The sequence below is a fragment of the Leptinotarsa decemlineata genome, unplaced genomic scaffold, assembly GCF_025532065.1.
Source record: "Leptinotarsa decemlineata unplaced genomic scaffold, Ldec_3_MD MMD2_P_RNA_scaffold_6, whole genome shotgun sequence".
NCBI classification, from domain to species: Eukaryota; Metazoa; Arthropoda; class Insecta; order Coleoptera; family Chrysomelidae; genus Leptinotarsa; species Leptinotarsa decemlineata.
The window spans coordinates 8,894,109-8,922,052 of NW_027412533.1; the positions used below are offsets into that span (position 1 = coordinate 8,894,109).

The 27,944-nt window shown below is 35.8% G+C and overlaps 1 protein-coding gene across 1 annotated transcript in view; it reads right to left on the reverse strand.

The window, feature by feature from the left end:
• LOC111513236 (luciferin 4-monooxygenase) overlaps window positions 1-27,944 on the reverse strand; it is a 115,271-nt gene that overhangs the window by 7,197 nt on the left and 80,130 nt on the right. Inside the window, exon 2 of the mRNA XM_074169915.1 lies at window positions 12,579-12,730. Within this exon, the coding sequence (XP_074026016.1) occupies window positions 12,579-12,698 (120 nt within the window). The 5' untranslated portion in view covers window positions 12,699-12,730. The remainder of the gene's footprint in view (window positions 1-12,578; window positions 12,731-27,944) is intronic.

The window sequence follows — 27,944 nt, forward strand, 5'->3', positions numbered from 1 at the left end:
TTTTATTTCGATTTTATAGAGAACTTGGGGATGAAATGTACTGAATTTGGCTTTTGGACAATTGAAGGTATGTATAAAATCATATTTATCATAGTAAATGTAACATATCTCATCATTTTTTCAAATTTCCTACGGAGGTGGCAGACATTAATTTAGAATACGCATGTATCCTAAATGAGCCAGTAGCTACCTGCTGGTAAACACGTAATGAATTTCTATCCATTATATATTTTTTGGATAATTGGAACACCAATTAGCGGCGGAAAAGCGACAGTGCCGTTAAAAAAAATATAAAAGAAAGCCTGCTTGCCGCCTAGTACGTTTATCATTTGCTTTCAATGTAATAATTTGTATTGGAAGGGGTGCATTTCTCAATAGGGGTATATTTTCTCATCAGAAATTGTGTGAACCTCTTGAGAAATGAATGAAAACAGTTGAATTCAATTTCGTTTTGAAAATTTGTATTGAAATACTTCCTTTCTTCGAAAGTTTTTCACAATTTTTTGTATATAGATGGAGAAATAGACAGCCAAAAACTTTTTTCAGGAAAAATCTCCTTTGAACAGTAAATCAATTCATGAGTGATATAGTTGAAAGTTTCTCTCTCACTTTTTCGTGAAAAAATAAATAAACTATCTGAGTCGACGAACTTAGAAATATTCCTATGCGTTTCCCTGTTGAAATGAAATACAATTTTCATTCACCAAATACAAATAGAAGTTATACATATTTTTCACATATAACATACATATACATATGAATGAATCAACAAGGTAATCACTGCAGATGAATTGGGTACAGCTTGTGCGTGATGATGATATGTAGAATTTTTTCTATATATAAACATGTATAATTGCAGATGTTGATGTAATGTGTGAAAAGTTAACTTCAGAGGTATATAGACTTAGTGGAAAAGTAGAAGTTGAATGAATATAAAATAAAATAATGATATAAAATATTGTTAAAGTTAAATGAAAATAAAATTTACGTATAACATAAAATGAAATTACGAGTAACGATAATTATAAATGTAGATATGCACTTTGAAAAAATATCATATAATAATTACCAGCAAAACACATAACTTCAGAAAACGTGAGTATAGAATATAAAAGCCGATAAAAACGATACCATAATAATGTAAATGTAGAAGATGGAAGAATATAAGATAAAATATTAATATAAAGTATTGGTAATGTTAAATAGAAATAAAATGAACATATTACATTAACATATTATAAAAATTCGAGTAAGGACAATTATATATGTAGATAAGCACTAGATATCACATAATAATAACTAGGAATCAGACGTTTAAAGGTAAGACCTCGTTAGTCCTTAGCTCGCACAAGTTTCTCGACTTCTGAGAGTAGTCGTTCGTAAGGAGGCGACAGCTGATTAACGGAAAAACAGATTTTAAACAGATTTCAAACAGAAGAGAACATACAGTAAAATACAAAGTTCAGAAAACTCTTGAGCTTATTCAGTACTTGAGAGTGATTTCTTGTAATTTATTGTTAACTGTGTCGTGTAGTATAAATCGTTCAGTATGTAGTAACCAGTAGTAACAAGTGACCTGGTGGGATGTTATATAACTTTGGACTCAAAAGTTCAATACTACGTTGCCTCATGCTTTTTTCACATTTTGGCGATGAACTTTTTTTTTTCTGCTTCGAGTACAATGACCATGTTGGATGAGATGTGGATGCTGATCATGATTTTGAGACAGAAGAGTTGTCTCGGGTCGAAACGTTGACTTTCTCTATACAGTGCACCACTCGAATAGATGATTTTTTATTATATATAATTCTAATCATCCATTATTGTGAGTGACAATATTATTCAGGTAACGGTAATTTGTACCTCTCCCCAACCTAGTATCCCGTACAAAAGTTGAGACTGTATCAGAGAAAAATAAACAAGTATTTGAAACGTGAAAGGAAACCTCTTAACTTGTTACAAATATGTTTCGCTTGTGAGTCCCATCTTAGGTGCCTATCAATAATTATTTCTAGACATTTCACCGATTTCTCTTCAGGTATTATGGTTTCAACAACAATATCACCAATATTTGTTTTTTTCCGTACGAAGTGAACAGAAGGTATTTCGTCTTTCCTTTAATGAAGGTTAGTTCATTGTATCTGAACCATCCCTTGACTTTTATGAGATCCAGTTCAACTCAATTTTAGAGGGTCATCCAGTTTTCAGATTGATAAAATATGGCGGTGTCATCAGCAAAACAGATCCTTCTATATCCATTGATAATAAGCTATCGATGTAAAGCGTGAATAGTAGTGGTCCAAGAACAGTTTCTTGTGGCATACCATTATTTCGCTAATGTTACCATCTATACAGACTTGTTGTTGATGATTTGAGAGATAGCTCTTCAGTGAGTTGTATGCGTTTCCTCTAATCTCTTATATTTGCAATTTTTTGCAATGAAGTGTTGAGTTAATAGCTCAGATATATACTTTTTTCCACTGTGTTCGTGAAGTACGACGTCGGGACATAACACAGTCATTGTTGAAGTAAACGTACATTTTCACTATTAATATTTGAGAAATATTTCAAAAAGTGAATCTGAACTCTCGAATAGTGGCTCAAGAGCCAATATAGAAGATCTACTGCAAGAACAGTAGATCTGGAAAAACTGAACACGGCGCTCCGTGCAATTTTTTCTTCATCTGCAGCGGATTCATTTGCAAAATTCCGCTATCTGATTGCATAATGGCTTGGTTGTGGAAACTGATATTCTCACTCGATAATACAGGATATTGCTGACTCTGCATATATAATAATAATAACAATAATAAATCGACGTATTTCATCTAAAAAAAAATGTAAATACAAAGAACAAGTAATAAAAATGAATTGGATGAACAGGCGGATTATTAGCGTGAACTATGTTTCATATCATCCTATAATTATATACAATACTAAAAATATATTCAAAACTAACAAATGGCAGAAAAATATACCCAATACAATGATTTTCATAGGTCATTATTGCTTTGAGATCGCTGAGTTTAGAAGAAATTTAGAAAAAACTACGAGTGAATTAAGCATAGTTGTATTTAGAAATGACCAAAACATAGGCATTTCAAATAAAATAGTTGTTAGTCTGGGAAAACCTAACAAGTCTGTTATGTAAACCTCAAGTATTTTTCTTAACAGTATTATATTCATGTCTCAACCATCATCGAAACTACTACTGATGTGATGAAATCTACGTATACAGAAGGAAAATATTGAACATGACTTTTGTATTCTCTGAAGGCTAAGCGGGTCGTATTGAGTGAGTGCAGGTCTATATATTCAGTCGCAATACGATAATTTAGAAACTAATGAAGCTTCGCAAAGTTTGAGTTGAGTGGAAAAATTATCTCTATCATCATTGTAAATAATAATAGATAGATACTGTTATGAAATAATTCACAATTAAGACTCACATGTTTACAACATCTCAAATAAGTGTCAATCTATGAGCCCAAATTTTCACTTTCGAAAGTCAAAGGCAAGGCAACTTCATTTATATGAATCTTGAAGAGGTCAAAAGTTGGAAACCTTTTAGATTTGGGTCCAAGTAACATATGTGATGATTTTTTTGCATTTAATTTTGATTCATGTGCGCATAAGATGTTATAGAGCTATGTGAGATGTTTATTCAAGAGTTCATGAGCTTCCAATTTGCCTTTCAGAAAAAATAGATTGATTCATATATAACCAGCATGATGATGCATAGTGCAATATCTGAAACATTAGTATTGAATGGAAGACGTCCAAGAATGGAGCCTTGTAGAACTCCACTACATAGATGGACATAGCCGTCACTGCGTGGTAGGAAATCATGATGAAGTGAAAAGAATTGAAATGTTCTATGTTTTCCATCACTTTTATTTGTAACTGCCGTTACTGCAGTTTCATCCTATAAGGACATTTTCAAACTCATACACAAGTCATTATAGGACGAGTTACAAATGAAAGTGGTAAAGTTTCAATTCCCTTTACTTCACTTGTAGAACTTCATTATTGGTGTCCAGAACTGCAGATTTGGATTGATTTACTGAGTTTGATATTCCAAAAAGCTTTTCAGGAAATCTTCGGCATATTTATCCAAACCAAAGTGATTAAGTTAATCACGGTCTAGAGTTTCAGGATCTTTGCTGAAATCTAATGAAACTAGACATGTAATATTATTTTTATCGAATGCAGATATGGACTCAAAACTGTCTCAGACCTCAGGTCTCAGTCAAGTTCAGTAAACACAGACCTAATATTCGAATGGACAAAATATACGGATGCAGCCATAAATGAATTATTTTTTCCTAAACTACACCTCACGATCTGATCTCCACAAACTTTATCTGAAAAATATATCACGACATGTTTCGCTAACACAGTAGCTTCTTCAACAGTGACTTGAATACTACAAATTGAATACCCTCACCTGTGGTATATAAATATTAGCTCAAGAAGCAACTTATAGTGTTCATCTCACTGTTGAAGAAGCTACTGTGTTAGCGAAAAACGTCCGTATATATTTCTCAAATAAAGTTTGTGGAAATCCAGTCTAGTTTATGAAATTACTAAGGATCTTCATCAAGTAAAGGCCGAATCAATCAGAAAATATATATATATATTAGCTCGGGCAGCTAAAAAGAGTAAATATTTATTCTAATCAGACCGAATCCCCGAAAAACTACTATTCTATATATATATATATATATATATATATATATATATATATATATATATATATATATATATATTTATATATAAATACGAAGGTTATCGAGTGTCTTGATATAGATAAAGGACTTTTTTAATCGGACATAGCACTCAAGGAAGTGGTAAACCATAGACACGTGTTTCGGGCTTTTGGCCCATCATCAGTATGGTGCAGCCAAGTGTAAGGATGGGCAACACTTGGTTACCAGAAGAAATGAATACAAATGCACGGAGCCACCAGCAGGAGCCAGCCGCACATTTGTGGTTTCACTTAATAGATCTTGTGTTTACAAGAAAACTATCAAAATCACCACGGAGGCAGCTATAGCTACCTGCGTGACATCCGGGTCCGGATTTGTGAAACCACAAATGTGCGGCTGGCTCCTGCTGGTGGCTCCGTGCATTTGTATTCATTTCTTCTGGTAACCAAGTGTTGCCCATCCTTACACTTGGCTGCACCATACTGATGATGGGCCAAAAGCCCGAAACACGTGTCTATGGTTTGCCACTTCCTTGAGTGCTATGTCCGATTAAAAAAGTCCTTTATCTATATATATATATATATATATATATATATAGATAAAGGACTTTTTTAATCGGACATATATATATTTATATATATATATATATATATATATATATATATATATATATATATATATATATATATATATATATATATATATATATATATATATATATATATATATATATATATATATATATATAGATAAAGGACTTTTTTAATCGGACATAGCACTCAAGGAAGTGGCAAACCATATATATATAAATTACAATGAAAATAACGAAAAAAAACGTGTAAAACAATATGGAGATATATCTGGGATAAACTGGTACACAATTCATGATAAATTTTCTCGAAGGGTAATTTCTGTTGTTTAGTTTAAAAATTTGAAGTTTTTCTTCAGTTCTCTTCGATTTTTGGCGTGTGTTTCGTTCTTCTCCTGCATCATTCCTATCCTCTTCACTGCTAATTTTCTTCAGTGGATTGCTTTCTATTTCTGCAGAGTTATACAGTGTGTCTTACTTCTCATGGAAACACCCCCGTATCTTCCGTAATATTCGAAGTAGAACGATAAAACTCTCAGAACTGATGAAAATTCTCGAAGTGCACCTACAAACTGAAAGGGGTTGGCCAAAGTGATATACCCTGTCCGCCACTCGCGATGGAACACTCCATTTTTACGGTAAAACATATTAGGGGGTAAAATAGGCTCAAAATTCCTTCAGATTCGTGATTAGGACTACCAACTTACTACGAATACACTATTTTCCTGAAAAAATTTCAGTCCTGAAAAATAAGAATTTGTCTCACTTCTTATGGAAACACCCCCTGTATCTTCCGTAATGTTCGAGAAGGAACGATGAAACTCTCAGAACTGATGTGAATACTCAAAATGCACCTACCTCCTGAATGACGTTGGCCAAAGTGATATACACTGTACGCCACTCGCGATGGAACACCCCATTTTTACGGTAAAATATATTAGGAGGCAAAATATGCTCAAAATTCCTTCAGATTCGTGATCAGGACTACCAACTCACTATGAATACACTTTTTACCTGAAAAAATTTTAGTCCTGAAAAATCCGAATTTGTCTCACTTCTTATGGAAACACTCCCGTATCTTCCGTAATGTTCGAGAAGGAACGATGAAACTCACAGAACTGATGGGAATACTCAAAATGCACCTACCTCCTGAATGACGTTGGCCAAAGTGATATACACTGTACGCCACTCGCGATGGAACACCCCATTTTTACGGTAAAACATATAAGGAGGCAAAGTAGGCTCAAAATTCCTTCAGATTCGTGATTAGGACTACCAACTTACTACGAATACACTATTTTCCTGGAAAAATTTCAGTCCTGAAAAATCCGAATTTGTCTCACTTCTTTTGGAAACACCCCCGTATCTTCCGTAATGTTCGAGAAGGAACGATGAAACTCTCAGGACTGATGTGAATACTCAAAATGCACCTACCTCCTGAATGACGTTGGCCAAAGTGATATACACTGTACGCCACTCGCGATGGAACACCCCATTTTTACGGTAAAACATATTAGGAGGCAAAATAGGCTCAAAAGTTCTTCAGATTCGTGATCAGGACTACCAACTTACTACGAATACACTATTTTCCTGGAAAAATTTCAGTCTTGAAAAATCCGAATTTGTCTCACTTCTTATGGAAACACCCCCGTATCTTCCGTAATGTTCGAGAAGGAACGATGAAACTCACAGAACTGATGGGAATACTCAAAATGCACCTACCTCCTGAATGACGTTGGCCAAAGTGATATACACTGTACGCCACTCGCGATGGAACACCCCATTTTTACGGTAAAACATATAAGGAGGCAAAGTAGGCTCAAAATTCCTTCAGATTCGTGATTAGGACTACCAACTTACTACGAATACACTATTTTCCTGGAAAAATTTCAGTCCTGAAAAATCCGAATTTGTCTCACTTCTTTTGGAAACACCCCCGTATCTTCCGTAATGTTCGAGAAGGAACGATGAAACTCTCAGGACTGATGTGAATACTCAAAATGCACCTACCTCAATTGAAGTAGATTTTTTTTTGGTTTTGTTTTCACAAAAATTATTTATTTTTCATTTTGTTGTCAGGAAATTTATTCCTTCTCAATAAGAGAGAAAATGGTACTTTTGTAAAAGGAACGGAAACATGTAATCAGTGAGGTTTTAGAATGGTTAATGTTAGTTCATAGTCTCATTTTCCCATTATTTAAAAAAACTAGTATATTTTGTGGCGAAAAATGTTATGTAGTTGAAAATTCTTTCGAAGTACTACTTTCAAAATCACATTTTCAATTAAAAAACAAAACAACCAATTTCAAATTATTTAACTGTTGACAATTTTATATTTTCGTGCCTTCTATGAAATTTCCCTCCAATCGAAAACATTTTTCTATGCGCCTTCTATTATTTCCTCCAACTCTTCTCAGTTCTCTACGTGTGATTTCTCTACACGCCTGTATAATTCTTGCACGGAGATCTTCCCTATTTGTTGGCCTATCCTTATAAACTTTATTTTTCAAGTTTCCACATGAATAAAAATCCAGTGGAGTTAAATCTGTGGATCGTGGTGGCCATACTACGAGAGGGCTATTGGGTCCTATCCATTTCATAGGTAGATTCATATTCAACCAAACCCTTGTTATGCCACTATTATGAACTGGTGAACCATCTAACTGAAAAATCATGCTGTGTCTCACATCCAAAAGTAGTTCTTCCAACACATCGAAAAATTTATTTTCGAGAAAATCAACAAATATTCGTCCGTTTAAACATTGATCGAAAAAAAATGGCCCGATGATATTTTCGTTCAGGATACCACACCACACAATAACTTCCTGAGATATTTGGTATCTACAATTCACCACCCAATTTGGATTTTGTTCAGCCCAAAACCTCGTGTTCTGGGAAGATACAACACCATTCTTGGTAAAGGTTGCCTCATCACTGTATGAGATATACTTTAAAAAATTCCTGTCATGCAGATAATTTCCCTGCATCCATAAACAATACTCCATACGGCGGATTTCATCTCCTTCGTGCAAAGTATGTGAAAATTTGGATTTGAACGCATGCATTTTATGCCTCTTTAAACACCTCCATATTTTACTGCGGCTCATATTGAGTTGAAGCGCTAAGTTTCTCAAACTACTTCTAGGATCAGTTTGATGAACCGCCAATATCGTATCATCATCAATACGATGTTTTACAATTTTTCTGTCCTTTGTTACTTGGCCGGTGATCAAGAATAGACTATATATTTTATCTACAGTTCCAGCTACCTCTAGCGGGTGTTTTCTATTAAATTCGGCGGCCGCTTCACGATAAGACCTCACTCCTTCACCAACAATTGAAAAAAATTTAATTTTTGCTTGAATTGACAGACATGCCATGTTGAACTTTGTCAATCGAAATGAGCTGATATCTGTTAAAATGGAAACTTCAGAAATATTGAAATATGAACAGGAACTCACGAACAGAAAACAACACAGAAACAATATCCAACACAAATACAGGAACAATAAACACAATGGGAACAAAAACACGGCAGAAACAATAGGAACAACGGTGATTCAAAGAACAACAATACTAGAAACAACAAATGCAACGAAAACTGGTCTGGGGGTTAATACAACAAGATCTTTCAACAATATTGCCAGGTTGACAGTAAATATCAATGAGCAACTTTTTTCCAAGGTGATTTCAGGGCACCGCATGATTCACTGAAACTGATGTAATTCAATCCCTTCAAATGATTTCAGATAACAATTCAGCAAGTTAGTAAAACCATCTAAATTCTACCTGTTCACCGAGTGCGATTTTTTCTTTAAAAATCAAGCAGTTGTTTCGGTGTTGCAATGAGTATGAAGAATAATTTTGTTTCGGATGGTAAAATGTTTCCTCAATATTTTGATAAAGGGCCCCGCACATTTCTTATGAGAAATGGCTTGCCTTGAATTTTTTGCCAAAATCTTGATATGTTGTAGTTCTTGCTGTGCTGATTGAAAGTGTCCACAGCCAAAGCTCAGAATTGTACAGTTTTCGAGATGTGAACCTTTGAATATAGATTTTTTCCATTTTTTGTAGTTTTTGCTCATCAATCAAGAGCTCTCACTTCTGGTTGGGATAGAATTTGGGTGTTCAGCAACCAGAATTAGTTTTACGAATAATATTCAGTTATAATACATGTCGCCATCGATAATTTTGCATACACTGCTTCACACTATTTCGATAATCTGAGAATGTGGTGCTGTGACATTTTCCTCAGATAGGCTCAAAATGGATGATAGCATCTCACAGCATCTGTATCTTTCAAACCTGAGAGTACTCTCCAGATAGAATGACGGGGTTCAGGTATTGGAAGCGAACTATTTTGCGCTGTAATATTTTTTACCTAAAAATGAGGTGTTCCATCGCGAGTGGCGGACAGTGTATATCACTTTGGCCAACTCCATTCAGGAGGTAGGTGCATTTTGAGCATTTCCATCAGTCCTGAGAGTTTCATCGCTTCACCTCGAATATTACGGAAGATACGGGGGTGTTTCCGTAAGAAGTGAGACAAATTCGGATTTTTCAGGACTGATATTTTTTCAGGTAAAAAGTGTATTCATAATGAGTTGGTAGTCCTGATCACGAATCTGAAGGAATTTTGAGCATATTTTGCCCCCTGATATGTTTTAATGAAAAATGGGGTGTTCCATCGCGAGTGGCGACCCCATTCAGGTGGTAGGTGCATTTTGAGCATTTCCATCAGTCCTGAGAGTTTCATCGTTCTACATCGAATATTACGGAAGAAACGGGGGTGTTTCCATGAGAAGTGAGGCACACTGTGTATGCTTCGATGTCAATTAGTAACTTGGCTTTTACGATTTTTGTTCTTTCTGATTTCCAATGCAAGCTTTCAGTATCCTTTTATATGCTCCATCGATCATTGAGTTCTTCTTTCGTCAGATCGTTGCTAATGTATACTCATGTAACCTTCAGCTTGAAGGCATTCGTAGATATTTTAATTTTTTTTATTGTGAAGTAACTCAAGAATGTTCCTCATTTCATCGATAGTATTCGGTATTATTCAACATTGAGTTTATCATGATCTATCAATCCGTAGTTGAGAATGATGATATTTTTATACTTTTTTAGAAACCTGATCAGTCTTTTCCTCAGAACATTATTTTTTCTTCAAAGACGGATATGGATCCAGTGTTATCGACGACTCGGTGAATCATCAAGATGAATAAACTTCTGAAGAAGCCAGTCACTCGTGCTGGCGAAACGTTAGGATGCAGTTCCAAACTACGACGGCCTTCAAACCAGAACGAAGAGAGTAACACTGAAAATTGCATCTGCGAAAACTCAACCAATTTATCAGATATGAATTTTCCAATTTCCTAATTTTTTTCATGTTCTCCATGTTAAAAATTTCATCTGTTTGTTTATTTGTCTCAGAGTTCCGTTCTGTGACTTTCTTTATTCCAGCGGAGAGATTACTCGGACATAATTTCCGACTCAAAACTCTGTGTGAGTAGTATGTACGAGGTATATTCAAAAATTGAGATTGATTTTTTTTAAGTATCTATTCATCCATCAATTTCTAGTTTGTCTTCTTCGAAGTAGTCCCACTTAGGTATAGTACTTTTGTGCCAGCATTTTCTCCAATCATCGAAGCATTTCTGATATGCACTTTTTGATATGACTTTGAGCTCTCTCAGCCGTTCGGTTTTTATCTCCTCATTCGTCTCGAAATTCCATATTTTCATAGTTCTCTTCAATATTTGGAACAGAAAAGAGTCGCAGGGGGCGAATTCGGTGAATACGGTGGCCGTGAACAATATATGAAGTAGTTTTATTTGGTGGTAGATGAATAGATTATTTTTGTGAGTTTTAGTTTGCTGGCTTGGAGATTTTCTGGAAACAATTGAAATAAAAAACAAAGCAAACAGAATAGGTTGATTTTGGAAAGATCCAATATGGGATATGCTAACGTAAAGTTGGCCATGGGTAATAGGTCAATTTTAACACTTTCGAAGGTTTGGCTCTGGTAGATATCTCTCAATCACTGATTACTGCAGTAATGATACATTTTTGAGAACTGAAATAACTGCATTTCTTAAATCTGAAAATCGAGATTACAAAATATGTTCGATGTGTAACAGTCATACGGAACTTAGGAAAAAATATCAACTTTATGCAAATCTAGCTATTCAAAATATATCACTAAAAATTATTTTTAGAAATGGGACGCTTGGTACCTATATATCCTACGTCATGACCTGATAAATAAACAATCTAGTTACTTTGAGTTACTTTTGAGCTCTAACTGGAAATGCTTCAGGTAGGGAAATGCGCGTGAACCACTACATTAAAAAATGTTTTTCATTATACATTTTGGGTCGAAGATGGATTCGATGTCGGATGTCGTCTACCTTGTGATTCAATAATAGGCCATTCTTCGATAGAGGATCAAACAACCAAATTAATTACGTTTGCTCCATCAACCAAAATAAATTGGAAACTACGTTCTAAACGGAATACTCTGAAGATTCTGTAGAATTTTAAATGGTATCTGTGATGACAAATTTTAAGTTAATGGCTACTACAATCAAGGAACCGAAACGCTCAGGGTGCGGTGTACGATTTATCCTATTAACAATATTCAGGTCAGAGATAACCATACTATACTTATATTTATTTTTATGCTTTTGTGTTTTCACCGAATCTCAACAACTTTTTCCGTTACGCAAGTTCATTATTTCTGTCGAGTGCCAACGGTAAAGCTTATATAACTATTTCAATTTCAATAATTTAAATCCAATCATCAACAATTATTTTTATTACTTTCATAATCTGTATACTGATCGGCTATTAACCTTATTATGCAGTGTCATTTTGAGTTATATTTCAATTAATGTTTTTTTTGAAAATAAGATATTACGAGAAAATCTGTTTTCTCTGCTTTTAGTGAAAGCAAAATTAGTGGCTATCAGTGGAAAAATTGTCAAAAATAGCTAAGTAAGCAAACTCAACTCAGCCACTAAAGAAATTCCAAATCAAAATTGGACCCGTGCAAATTCGGACAAGGTTGCTAGTAATAGATATTCTGGATAGAAATCATATAGTGAGATTTTTATATATTTGCAAAAAAAACTTTTCAATCTCTTTCACTCACCTTGTAAATCGGTCAGTACCAGTTGAACTCTTCATTACAAAATTCACATTGAAATAGTGTGGAATATATTTTGGAAGGCACATTCTTCACATTACCACAAAAAATCAGCTGAAAATATTTTACTCACCAGTGCATCTCTGTCACCACCATCCCTCCTCAAACTTTGTAGCAATACTTTTCCAACTAGATCTTCTGGTATAGGTTCACAGGGTTCCAATCCGTTCAATATAAAGCTTGTTTTTTCCATGGCTGATATTCAATGACGTGTGGATGGTTGCACTTGTTACGATGATATGGAATAAACGAATCCGTTTCAACTCATTATAAATTTTTTGCTTCAAGAGCGGTTTAATGATGAAAAACTAATAGTTCCGCTTTAGTTATGTAAATTCAAATCAATTAAGTTTGTTTTGTGGTTATTATATGTTCATATCAAATAATAAATTTTTTGTTTGCCCCTGAATTGAAGGAAATGAAGGATAAAAATATATAACTGATTTGATAAATATTACGGAATATACCAGAACATTCTGGAGCATTCAAGAATAGTCTGAAATATCCTGGAAAGACCAGCAACATCCCAGGTCATTGCGAAACATTCCAGAAAACTTTTTAACATATTTTCTGAAACATTTCTTACCATATGATTTGAAGTGTATGCTTCAACTACTACGCACACTCATATCAACTCCCTGAGCGTAAGTAGTCCTGGGATAAAATGAAAAAATGGTTCACAACAATCAATTTCCATATTGAAATAGGGAAAGAAATTTATTTGAATTGTATGGTGTGAAGGAGAATAGAAAGTTACATAAAATGCTCAAGGTATATACAGTGTGTGAAATCCAAATGGAATGAATCCATTATTTCAGTTACGGTATATACTTTTCAAAAATCTCGAAACATATCATATTTAAATTATAATTCAACATACTTCATCGTGAAACTGCTACCCCTACACATTCAACCCCCGTCGAATGAGAGGTACAACCACCAATTTTTCAAATAGGAACTTTAGGCTTGTGATATATCGTTTGAAAGGACTCTTTATTTTCTATTCAAAAATGTTATCACTTTTGAGTTTATTGCAACGATTAAGATAAAATAAATTAAAATCATGTAGGTACCGAAATTCGATGAAATACACTCAAAATTTATTGCAATATAGTCAAAACTTATTTCATGTTGAGGTATTGATAATGAGAAAGTAAGCAAAAATCATAGTAGTGTTCTTTTAAGATGGTATCCGTTAAAAAACTGTATATAATTTCCGTGGCAACGTTAGTTTGAAACGCCCTGTCAACTTGTTTTTTATGTTACAACATCAGCTGTCAGTATTTTAATTTAGGTTCAGAGTTCGTTAAATTCAAGTCTGACTAATGGTTAGATTAACGAAAATGCATGAAATAACAGTTTTATAAATGATTGGTTACGGAGATAAAACCCGAACACAACAGGAAGAAGCTCGCTTATTTCATGAGAAATTTTCTAATTAACCGCCCATTTCTCAAGAAACAATGAGCAAAATAGAGAGGCAGTTTCGCGAGCGTGATCATCGAGTAGACAGGCATCCACTACATTCAATGTTAGCCATACATCGACAGTAAACATATTAAAAGACAATAAAATGCATCCCCATGAAATGATGCCTACTCAAGAGCTCATGGAAGAAGATTTTGACAGATAAACTCATTTTTGTGAGCAAATAATGGAAATATCAGATAACAATATCATCCAATTAGAAGGCGTTATTTTTTCTGATGAGTTTACTTTGTTTGTTTGAAGGGAGTTGACAATGTTCCTTGGTGCATTTCATCAGTTCAGACTTCCATTTTTTTGAAAAAAATTGAAAAAGTGCATTTCTAGATCGAATTTAACAAAAAGTTACTTGAAAAAGTTGTGTCTACGGCAATTTTATTTCCATATGTCAAATTTTATGCAACTAGAATAAAGTTAACGTTTTGCTTATTTTTGACAGATATTCCCTTTATTTAAAAAACAAGTTCGGTTAATTGTCATCAATTCATGTATACATAACAAACTTATCATGGAGTTTAACTTTTCTGATGAATTTTCACGTATACGGACATTTTTAGAGAGAAATTAAAAATGTGCTATACAAATTTTAACATGACTGGTGCAAAGTTTCAATCACTTGGCTATTTTCTTAAAGAAACGTTAGTACCTTCAATTTTGAAAAAGCAGACACAACTCAAAAACTGCAATGAGTATTAATAAAATAACTAGAGTTGAAATTACATTAAAATTTCAATATTCAGTATTTACCGATTATTTATAAACACTAACTAGGGCGGTAAGGATGCTTAATCACGTTGAATAAAATTTTTAAGTAGGTCTTGACAAACAAAATGCATGCTATGGTAGTGTCAAGTTGTTGATTTACTTGTCAAATTTTTAACAGTTATTGTTGCAATACTGTTGTCTCTTCAGGAAAGAATAGAAATAGTTTGAATATGTGGTGAGAATACACCATACCGGCAAGTAGCTAACATTTTTAATGAACGGCTTCCAGGAAAAATTGTTCAACATTCTACTGTTCCAAGGATGATGTCGAAATTCAGAGAAAAAGGATCCGTAGCAAATCAATTTAAGAAAAAGCACACTCCAAGTGAATATGATGAGGAGGCCCAACTCAACATTTGTTTAAAAGTTATTGAACTCGGGCAAACGAGCATAACCGATATTATAAAAAATACCGATTACAAGAGAGAAAGTGTTAGAAAAATTTTATTAAAGAATAAATTTTGGCTTCACAAGCCATAATTTATTAACAAATTGAAAGAACGGGATTTTAATGTCCGTTTGGGGTTTTCATTCTGATTTCAAGGAGAGAGAGAGAAGAAAATGTAAAGTTTCCGTATAAAATTTTATGGACAGATGAGGCAACGTTCTCTTCAAATGGAACGGTGAGTTCTCAAAATTGCCGATGGCGGGCCCAAAAAAATACCAATTTCACAATTGAATGTGGTGATCAGTATTCTTTTAAAACTAATGTATGGTGTGGGATACTTAACGACCAAATAATTGTGCCATTTTTCTTTAGGGAAAATTCATCATCCGTCGGTTATCTCAACCTTCCAAATAATGAGGTTATGATATGCCTTTAAATATTAAATACGACATATGGTATCAGTTTGATGGCGCACCAATGCATCACACGGTTGCTGTAAAACAGTCCCTCCAACAAATGTTAAGAGGCAAAGTTATTGGACGTAACTGGGAACATTATTGGCTACCTAGATCACCCGACTTGACGCCTTTAGACTTTTCCTTGTGGGGTTACCTGAAACAAAAAGTGTACCGAAGTATACCATTTACTGACATACAACATCTGGAACATACCATTCGCAAGTGCTGTGCAAATATAAATCCCCGATTAATTGAAAATGCAGTCACAGATGTCAGCAGAAGGACCATAATTTGTATTGAACGTGGAGAACGACATACTGAAATGTAGGCTATAAGTGTTTGACAACCTCATTTAGATCAATAAGTGATTTTTTGTACCCATTTGTATTTTCTATAATATTATTGTTGTTTGAAATTTATGATAATAATAATAATTTTATCGAAATTATTTGCATTTTTTTCAGTTGCCTCTGCGAATTTAAAGGTTTGTTTAAGAAAATAGCCAAGAGATTGAAACTTTGCACCAGTCATGTTAAAATGTTTATAGCAAATTTTTAATTTCTCTCTAAAAATGTCCGTATAGGTCAAAAAAGTATCAGAAAAGTTAAACTCCTAGATGAGTTTGTTATGTATACATGAATTGATGACAATTAACCGAACTTGTTTTTCAAAATAAAGGGGATATCTGTCAAAAATCAGCAAAACGTTAACTTCATCCTGGTTGCATGAAATTTGGCATAGACACAACTTTTTCAAGTAACTTTTTGTTAAATTCGATCTAGAAATGCACTTTTTCAATAAAAAAAAAAGTTGAATTTGACAAACACTGAACGTCAGTGGGTCGCAGTCGGCCGCATCATTTTAAGTTAAATTCAAAGCACAAACAAGTGCCGAAGTTAAACTTCATTGAAACTTCTCGAAAAAAAAGTTTTCCATATGGTGCGCACTTTAATGGTGACACTGTATATGGAGTGGTTTGAAACTCGGTCCAATGAAGAAGCCCACAAAAAGCCCCGAGTCTGGTTGAGAGACGTGGGCGACACCTCCATAATATGGAACCACGGAAATGCAGAACTAGAATGCACATCAACAATGTAAGTCCTTTTATCACTTTCACAATTGAGAAGAAAGCCCACAACGAATTGTCATTCTTAGACGTATTGGTGAAGAAGGCTGACATGGAAAAACATCTGGGTTTCGAAAACCCACTCACACAGAACAGTATCTGAACAAGGAATTCAATCACCATCAATCAATTGAGAGAGAATTCATCAAGACTCTACTAGACCGTATTTTCGGGCTCTGCAATACAAAGCAAAGCCTCGTGAAGGAACTAGGCATCATCAAACATGACCTTCAACGGAATGGTTACTCCAAAGTGATGGTAGAACAGGCTTCAGCTAGAAGACAGCAAGAGCTCCATAAGAAAGAGAAGCCGCCACAACCAGTACTTGTACTTCCCTACATCAGAGGATTGTCGGAAAGGATAAGAAGGATTGGTTCCAAGTACAACATCAGAACCTGCTTCAGATCTGGGAACACTATTAGTAGAATAGAATTTACCAGAATTGCATTTACCTGATACCCTGCGAGTGCGGAGAATCATACAACGGTGAAATCAAGAGGCCATTGAAAGTTCGCATTGCCGAGCATAAAAAACATACACAGCGAGGAGGAACTGACAAATCAGGAATAGCAGAGCACGTTTATTCGGACTCATCAACATAACGTCAAGTGGGCTCAAGCTGAAATTATCCACAAAGAAGGACATTGGTTTAGGACAAAATTCAAAGAAGCCGCATATATATTGTCAAACAACACATTTAGCTAAGCTAGCGTAGAGATACGCAACATATAGAAACCGCTAATCAAGCGGAACACGGTTAACTCCTGGCAAATGGTCAGCTTCCGCTAAAACTGATGAAACGTCGTGAATTAACTTGGTTTAGAATATCTTCAATTTTTCATCTCTTGTTAATTATTTTTTTTTTAATTTTTATCTCATGTTAACAGTTTGATTTTATTTTGATTTTTTGGTTGTTACTTGTATTTTATTCTATTAATATAATTGTTATTTTTCAGCTAGTCTCTTTTTTATTTTTTTAAATTTCTTGATAATCTTTCAGGTATTGCAAATCAATTTATATCATATTAGTCATATTAGACAATGGAAGTCCAAACTAATGAAACGCAGTTTACTTTGTCTCTTAACGGTCACGCAAATCGGTAGAATTGCCGCTAAGGATCAACGAAAAATCACTGGATGAGAAAAGAACACACGCAATACCCTTAAAAGGTTGATTTTTGGGCAGGGATTTTAGAAAACCATATCCTTATTCCCTTTCTCATTGGGGCAACTTGAATGGCGATATTTATTTGGCACTACTTCAAAATGATGTCATTCCAAGTTTAGCAAATCTATATCCTGATCCAGGAAACCCTCAAGTTCCAGTGAATACGATATTCTTCCAGCAGGATGGAGCATCACCACATCACCAAGTTAATGTTTGGCAATACCTCGATACAACATTTCCCAATCGGTGGATAAGAAGGCGAAGATCGATTGAATGACCAGCGCGATCACCTGATCTTTCATCATTAGACTTCTTTTTATAGTTATATGTAAAGAGCGATGTGTACAAAACCAAACCTTCAGATTTGAATAACTTAAAAGAACGAATAACGCTTGCGATTAGATCGGTCACGCCTGATATGTAAAATAATATGAGAAGACAGTTCTATTTCAGATCAGGATGTTGCCAAGACGTTCGCGATCAACATTTTGAACATCTACTTCGTTAACATCCATACATGCATTTCATACCCAAGTAAGGTATAGAATCAACTATAACTGGCTGAATCTATGCCATGCTGGTGAACAGGACTGCAACTGCGACTCTTGAGGGCGAGGCCACTAGGTTCAGGGTCACCAGGAGCTGCCCTCAAGGTGGGGTCCTATCTCCCCTTCTGTGGTTGCTTACGATGGATAGTCTGCTTGATGCCCTCGACAGAAGAAAAGTAGATTTGCAAGCTCATGCAGATGACCTTGTCATCTTGGCAAAGTTCAAGTCGTGAAGGGGAGCTTGTAATATCCTCCAAAGCACTTTGGACGTTGTTCACAGTTGGTGCCTGAGAGAGCAAATGTCTGTCAAATCCAGCAAAACTGTGATGATCCCCTTCACCAGATGGAGAAAATTGGACCATTAAACGCCACTTTTCCTCAATGGTGAGGTCACTCCATTTGGAATGGAGGTAGATATCTTGGCATTGTCCTTGATAAAAAAACTCACCTGGAACGCTCACTTGGAAAATTTTTAGAGAAAGCCATATTGTACCTATGAAAATATCGAAGGATTTGTGATTAAACTTGTGGTTTAGGTCCCACACAAATCCATTGAATACAGGTGATGATTGTCATATCAGTAATCACTTATGGAGCAATTGCCTGGTGGACGAAGGCTTCACAGAAAATGGCCCAGGCGAAGCTCTCTGGCTCACAGAGACAGGCTTGTCTGGCCATCAGTGGTGCCATCAGTACCACACCGTCAGCGGCCATGTAGATCCTTTTAGATCTATCTCTTCTCCGCATTTTTCTGGAGAGAGAGGCTAGATAGACTACATATAGACCTGGCACATTGCCAATTGCACAAATCAATTCAATGCAGAGTGCAACAAACTGTTGTTTGACACTGGAGGTCACAGCATTCTGAAAATTACCTCTGACTTTATGCGTCCAACTGTCAACTACGAACTGTATTGTTCCCGAGTAGAGAGGACAGGATCCTCCAAGAGAAGGAAATATTGAGAGCAGATAGTTGTTGGTTCACAGATGGATCAGAAACACCGTCCGGTTCTGATGCAGGTGTTTTCAGTCGCAGACTCAGGACAGAGATATCAACCTACCTAGGAACCTAAGCGACTGTATTTCAAGCAGAAATTTACGCTATTGAATTGTGTGCGGAGAGATTGAAAGAATCCAATGTCATACACAAACCATTAAAACTATTTGAGGACAGTCAAGTGGCGTTGGAAGCTCTTGGCTCTTACGGAGCAACGTCTTGATTGGTAGCAAATTGCCTAAAACGACTATCCTCGATAGGAAGACTTAACATATTGTCTCTGGTCTCGATTCCTAGCCATACTGGCCTGAAAGGCAATGAGGCTGCCAATTCTCTTGCAAAAGAGGGTGCTGCAAACAACTCCATCGAACAAGAACCTGTATATGGAATAATCGCTTTAGGCTTTGCCAAACAAGGAGATTTATGGACTTCTGGCAGAATATTTCAGAATTGGCTCACTCCAAGGCGTTTATTCACCCCTAGATTCTTGATACTCAACAGTTGTTGGACTACAGTAAGGATGAAATACGATATCTAACAGGCATTCTCACATGTCACTGTCATTTGAATCATCATATGCAGAGACTCGAACTGTCAAAAGGCAGAGTGTGTCGCCTCCGTTTGGAAAATGATAAAACAGAAGATCACATACTTTGTGCCTGCCCCGCTGGGGACGGAATCAGGTTTCAAGAGTTCGGTAGAACCTCAATCTTACCATCTGACCCAAAAGTTGGATTGACCCCAGAAGATCGGGAAAAGACAGCTTCAACCATCGGCTCAGGATTGTGGCAGTTCACGGTTATGCCAGCGACTTTCCAGAGATTGATGGAGACGGTTCTCGAGGGGCTCTCATGGAAAACGTGTCTAGTATATCTCGACGATATAATCGTGGTCGGAAAATCGTTCGACGATCACTTTAAAAATCTGGAGGAGGTATTCATGCGTCTGAGGAGTTCTGGAATGAAATTTAGTCCCAAGAAATGCCATCTGTTCCAGAAATAAGTCCGTTATTTTGGTCACGTTGTCTCTCAAGAAGGAGTGGTGGTAGACGATCAAAAGATCATAGTAGTTAAGGATTTAGTCCCAAGAAATGCCATCTGTTCCAGAAAGATGTCCGTTACCTTGGCCACGTTGTCTCTCAAGAAGGAGTGGTGGTAGACAATCAAAAGATCATAACCGTTAAGGATTGGCCCATTTCAACAGACATACATCAGCTTCGGAGCTTCCTGGGTTTGTGCACATACTATCGCAGATATGTGCTGGGATTTGCCGACATCGCCAAACCATTGATCCGACTCACAGAGGAACAGATCCAGTTCCAGTGGTCCGAGGAATACCAAGAGTCATTCAAGAAGTTAAAAAGGGCTTTGATCAACGCTCCTGTTTTGAGCTATCTCCTACTGGACGGGAAATTCATTCTTGATACGAACGCCAAGCAACCTGAGACTTTCTCAGATCCAGGATGGACAGGAGAAAGTAATTGGGTACTTCAGCAAAACGCTCAGTAAACCAGAGCGCAAATATTGTGTCATAATGCGAGAGCTGTTGGCCGTTGTCAAAGGTGTTGAGCATTTCTACAAATACGTGTATAAAAGAAGATATCTGTTGAGAACGGCCATGAAGCTCTCAAGTGTCTTCTGCAGTTTGAAAATCCCGAGGGACAAGTAGCGCGCTAGATCGAGAGACTTCAAGAATTTGACTTCGGAATAGAACATCGAGCAGATGCCCTGTCACGGAGACCATGTCCAGATGACTGCTCACATTGTCGATGAGCAGAAGAGAGGGAAGCAGATATTTGTAGAAATTCAGCTGTAGACCACAACTGGTAGGATAATGAGATCAAGGAAGACCAAGATAAAGACCCAGACCTAGGTATAGTCATCGGATGGAGAAAAGTTAATCAAAGGCCATCGTGGCAAGAGTTAGTAGGTTATTCGCCAGCGGTTTAGTCCTACTGGGCCAATAGAACTCCCTCACATTATCTGCAGATGGTAGGAGGTGCTCAGAGAAATTCATGATGGAGTTACTGGAGGACATCTGGAAGTAACGAAGACCCTCCAGAAAGTGAGAAAACGGTTTTACTGGGTTAATTGTCAAGCATACGTCTAGGACTGGTGCAAAAAGTGTGCTGTATGTGCTGCCAGTAACGGACCTCGGATACGACCGAAAGCTCCGATGCGCCAGTATAATGTGGATAGTCCCTTTGAGATAATCGCCATTGACATCACCGGTCCGTTCCCAGAGTCCGATCATGGGAACAAATACATCCTGGACTACGTCAGTAAGTGGGCAGAAGCCTATGCCCTGTCCAATCAGGAAGCCTTTACCGTCGCTGACGTCCTTGTAAAGGAATGGATATGTTGATTCGGTGTCCCTTTGGAGCTGCATGACAGAAAACAAACACAAGACGTCACCGCGAAATAATGCAGTCGGCAACCGCCGGTAAAACTCTAGTCGTGTACCGAACCGACTACAGATTTCTAGAAAGGACCGTTACATTATATAAGCACGGCTTTCCGAGCCAAGAGGGCAGTTCAGAAAGTGAATCGAGCGGTTAAACAAGGAATTCAAATAGTGGAAATGAACTAAGCGTTAGTTGAGAAGTGTTGTAAGTAAATTAGTTTGTGATTAGTGAAATATATTTGGAAATAAATTTGTTTGAGACAGTTAATTCGTTAATTTGTTACAATACTATAAAAGAACCCCGCTTTGTCGTAACGTAGGTTTGATAGATTAGTGGATAAGATTTCGGTTGATAACTAGTCGGCCTAAGTTCTAACCTCCTTGAAACGACTTTTCCTCAACTGAGATTATATCGCTATGTTTTTTTCTTGAACGACGTATTTTGAGACATCTTGTATACGTTCCTTATCGGTATCGTACGTTGAAATGCTACGGCCATACTTCGAGAATCTTTGTATACTTCACCATGTTTTTTTCTTTAAACACTGACCTGTCATTGAAATGTATGGATAACAAGGGGTATACTTTTTCAGGAGAGAATAGCTTAGAAAAAAAAACTTTTTGGTATTCCACATTTCCATCGAAAAGTATGGAAATCTTAAATATGTTATACGGTGCATTTCTTTTATGTCCCCCCTCTTTCACTTTTTGGACGGGTCGAATAAAAAAATTGAAATTTGGGATAATGAAATTAATGCATGCAAACTTTTTGAAGTAAAATTGACAGATGAAATGTCCAAGATGGTGACTGGGCGCCACCTGGAAAAAAATTAAATGAAAAGGGGGGTCTTGTGACGCATCATTTTGAAGTTCCTGACAAATACTTCATAACACTAGGATATGAAGTCAATATCTTCACCTACTACAAAATGGCGGAACATTCAATAATTTCCTGAAGACAAACACATTAATATCGATATTTCTAGAAATATTCCTTTTTATCTGCCATATGGCAATTTCAACAATCCGATAAGATTTATTAAGTTATTTTTTGTTCATAAAAACGACGAAAAATGTCAGTACGACAATGAACATCATTGTTCAGTTAAAATATTCTCATTTAGTTTTTGAATTTACTAGTAGAAAAGTACCAAGTCAACAATCTCCAAAATGGTCAATTCTCGTCTATTTGGAGCAATTTTTATTAACGGTGCGATGCGTAACTCTCACGAGACCGAAAGGATTTTCAATGAACGATTTCCGATTCGTCCTATCTGTAGAAAATATTTGAGGGAACTTGTATCCAAATTCACAACTACTGGTAGTGTACATAACAAAAAGCCCCCAGATCATCCGTCCATTGCGGAAGAGCAGCAAGTGCAAATAAATTGATGGATGTAGCCGTTACTACGTGGTAAGAAATCATAATGAAGAAAAGAAAATTGAAACTTTCTATGTTTTTTACCACTTTTATTTGTAACTTACGTAACTGCAGTTTCGTTCTATAAGGACATTTTCAAACTTTCACATTAAGTTTGTAAGCAGTAACGTTAGTTACAAATAAAAGTGGTAAAAAATATAGAAAGTTTCAATTATCTTTTCTTCATCAAGTGAAAATAATTGGTGGGATGGTAGTTAATCCTGAACAGTCTACTTATTCCGTCGTGAATGTTTGTGAGGTGTCTCCTTCTACTGTGCGGAGACTTTTGAAGAGGAATAGGTATCATTCATACACAATTAAAGAGGTACACCAATTAACTGAAGATGACCCTGATCGAAGAACAGAATTCTGCGAAATCATGACGAAAACCATTGCAATTCATCCTTCAAACGGCATTCCTTCAAAATACATGGAACCTAGAAATAATTCCCTTTGAAAATAGGAAGCTGACTCAGCTTCCTATTTGGAATTAAAATAACCATGGAAATTCAGAAACTCACTTTCCAGAATGAAGAAACAAACACCAAACCTGCTCATTTACGTGAATATGTATTTGAAACGTTCTCTATTGGACAGCCATGAAAAAAATACAACTTTACCACAACGAAGAAGTCCGGAGCAAAATCAGAAAATTATGTATACGAGATACGTGTACCAATCAATGATTTGAAGAAATATCATGCTACATACCGGGTGTTGACGAAAAAATAGCATAATTTGTTCTTCTATCATAAATGGATTATGATTCCTTTAAAATGTATAGGAACCCCAAAATGATCAATTATATTTTCACCCTACCTGAAAATTGACGCGAAGGCTATGCAACGAAATTGATAGAATACGATGTTCACTCACTTCATCCTGATGGCCGAAGACCTTTCTTGCCAACCACAACGAATTACCTTGAAATATTAGAAAATAACCGAAATGAAGCTCTATAAGAAAAAACATGAGATTTGGTCCCAGAAACGGCATTGCCTATATACTAATATTTCTTTTAGAAATTTTGATATTCTTTTCATTGTAATTATTTTGAAGGATAATTTTCCAATACTAGGAAAAAAAATATTTCATTCTGCCTTCTTTCTGACTATAAGCATTATCGTTTGTACTTTCTATCTTATTGGCAGTGGTAAAAATAATTTTGTTGAGTAATTTTTCTGAAAAATAATATTCAATGAGGATATTGTTCAATAACAGTAAATTTTTCTGTTTAAGTGAGGAATCAACTAGTCTCTGGATTCTATTTTTAGACAGATAATTAGAGTTATTTTATTGATTTTCAATAAAACGGATTATAATTATTATATTTTTCTGAACTTGTTGGTTTTCAATATACCAATCTGTTATTGATGAATTGTTATCTCTGCGAATTATTTTTGTATCTTTAATTTCTCAAGTATTCCTTGTAATTTGTCATTCGTGACAACAAAAATAACATATTTCATCAGTTCGGACTTCCATTGTCTAATATAATATAAATTGATTTGGAATCCCTGAAAAAAATTCAAAAGATTAACCGAAAATAACAATTTTATTAAACAATAAACTGAAATTACAAAAAAATGACATACAAGCAACAACCAAAAAAATAAAAATTGAAATATTGATGAATGCTGATAATTAAAAAATGTTATTGAAAAGAAATGAAAAATAAAAATTGAAAGATTCCAAACCAAGTAACGTCACGACGTTTCGATTGTAAGTATCCTTCGAGATCTGACTATTTATAGGTCATTCGAGTGCTTTTACCAACCCCCTCCTCCCTCTCACCGCTTCATTGGTTTTAGCGGGAGAAGACCGTTTGGTGGGCGTTGGTCGGTTTTCGCGTTTCCATATGTTAGGTATCTCTACGCTAGCTGGACTAAATGAGTTGTTGGACAACATATACGCGGCTTCTTTGAATATTCTTCTAAACCAGTTTGGGCTTGAGCCCACTTGATATTATGTTGATGAGTCCAAACATGCTCTGCTATTTCGGATTCGCTGGTTTCTCACGCTGTGTGTGTTTCTTGTGCTCAGCAATGCGAACATTCAATGGCCTCTTAGTTTCACCAACGTATGATTCTCCGCACTCGCAGGGTATCCGGTAAATGCAATTCTTGGAATCGCAGTACGCGTTTGATGGCCTGGTTTTCGTGAGGCTGCTACTGACCTGCTCCAGGTCTGGAAACACTATCCGTAATTTTTATTTTGCATTTTTCATTATTAATATTTTTTAATTTTTACCTTTTTATAATATTTCATTTTTTTTATTCTTTTGGTTGTTGCTTGTATGTTATTTCTTTGTAATTTCAGTGTTTTGTTTGATAAAATTGTTATTTTTGGTTAATCTTTTCAATTTTTTCTCAGGAATTTCAAATCAATTTATATCATGTTAGACAATGGAAGTCTGAACTGATGAAATACACCACAAAACACTGTCAACCTTCAAATAAACAGATAACATCATCAAAAATTTTTTACGAAACGGAACCTTGAAACTGAGTTGGGAAAGTACTTCATCGAAGAGATCATCCATAACGTATTGTACAAATATTGGTGACATTGTAGCACCAAGGTGTACCTACCTAAGATTTGTTTACAATGAATTTCTTCAAATAAAAAGTAACTTTATATAAAAATAAATTTTGTCATTCCAAGAAATTTGTTTTGGGTAATTTTACATTTTTTTTTATATCATTCCATCTTTTTAATATTTCTTTGTCAACTAGTTATGAAAGTGTGTTGCTGAAAAGAGATACTACATCAAAACTTATTGAATTATATCCTGTTGGGATATAATGTTTTTTTCCTTAAATGATATATTTTGACGCACCCTGTACACTTCGACGCCATATTTATTTTCAGTGATGTATTTTGAGATACATCGTACACATTGAGGGATCGCACGTTGAAAACTTACAGCCTCGTGGAACTGTTATTTTTTTTTTCTTGAATGATGTATTTTGACGCACCCTGTAGACTTCTACGCCATGTTTGTTTTCAATGATGTATTTTGAGATACCTTGTAACATTGAGGGATCGCACTTTGAAACGATACAGCCTCATTAATCTGTAATGTTTTTTCCTTAATCTGATTCATTATTATTAAAATATCACTTTTGTGCTTCCAATTTTCATCGAGTCGTTCACGATCAATTTCAAAACCGGCAACGCTACATTGCCCCATAAACAACGATTTATTGTACAACCGGCAACACTTGCTTGCGCCAGCAACCGGTTAAACCCCGATACCATCTCCATCTCTCTTTGCATCGATTACGTCACACGCGTCTCTTGCTCTTACACACACACACATACATCTTCACATGAAATATTAATTATTACCCAAATCTTAAGTATATTTTCCTATCTTCAACAAGATGATGACGATTACATTCTACGGAGAAAAAAATGCTGTCAAGTATATAAAATGAGTCAATTTCGGTGACAAAACTAACGCTATAAATACCCATCATTCTCAGTTACTTTCAATATGTTACGTTGGTGTAGAGGCTAAGGACAATGTCTACCGCGCGGACGATCCAGCTTCGAATCTCATAACTATAAACTTTTTTCAATTAAAATCACGTGACTGGAACATGACAAGGGGGCCGAGGGGTGAGGCAGAGTCTCAAGAGAGCCTTAGCGGTGATGTGGAGTACAGAGTGGGGCGAGGGCAAGGGGGCCGAGTTCCATGCTTGAATCGCTACGATACTCGTTCCATCCTGCGTCGAAGACGTCACACGTTTCTCTCTTCCACTCACTAAAGTTTCTCTCTGAAATACTTACCAGCGACGCATTACCTTGAAGTGCACCAGGAACAAGTTTGTTCATCTACTGGTTTGAATTTCCCGCTGTATGCGCCGTAGCTTCTGATTGGTTAACTGAATGACATTAAAAGTGGGGTAGTCTGGAGTGGGCTTTGAAGGCTAAGGCTCAGTTTACACATAATGAACGTCTGGCAGAGACGAGGCGCTGACCTTTGCCCCTTCCGTGTGAAGTGGGCCTGAGGTCCAAAAAACGCCAGAATGGACCTGCCCTAAATTTGCACGTGTTTTCCCATAAGGAATGAGGCAGAACTCTTGCAGCTATATTACTCTTGTACTAAAGCGTTCTAACCGTTTAAAAGAACAAACAAGAAGATAAAACGCTATTGAAAGCACTCGCATAATAAAATTGGAAGTTATTGAAGCTTCAAACCCTTTTCGTGAACAAATGTTACTATTAAAACTAGAATATATCATTTCCACTTGAAAGTTTGCGTCAGTTGAATTTTTTATCCAAATCTAGAACATATCTTCAGTTTGAAAATTAACAGAGGAAATGTGTTTGAAATTCAATTATAAAAATTGAAAAACATCTACTATGATTTAAAATTAATGTCCAGTTGAAAAATTGATTAGCAGCAGAAATCTATCAGTCAACTGAATTTTCTGCATTTACTCCAAAACGAATTTTCATGACAAATGTTAATTTTTGTGAAACTGAAATTTTTTATCATTTCCTCATAACTCCGAATCATTTTGTCACAATAATTTGGACGGCCACAGAAATTCTTTCGAAAAGACGCCCTCCAATGGAAATAAATGAGACATCTTTATCATAACTATTTGATTTCGTGGAATTCGAAATCACGCTCATTTAACACTAATTACAGTCTCCTCCGGAATTTACA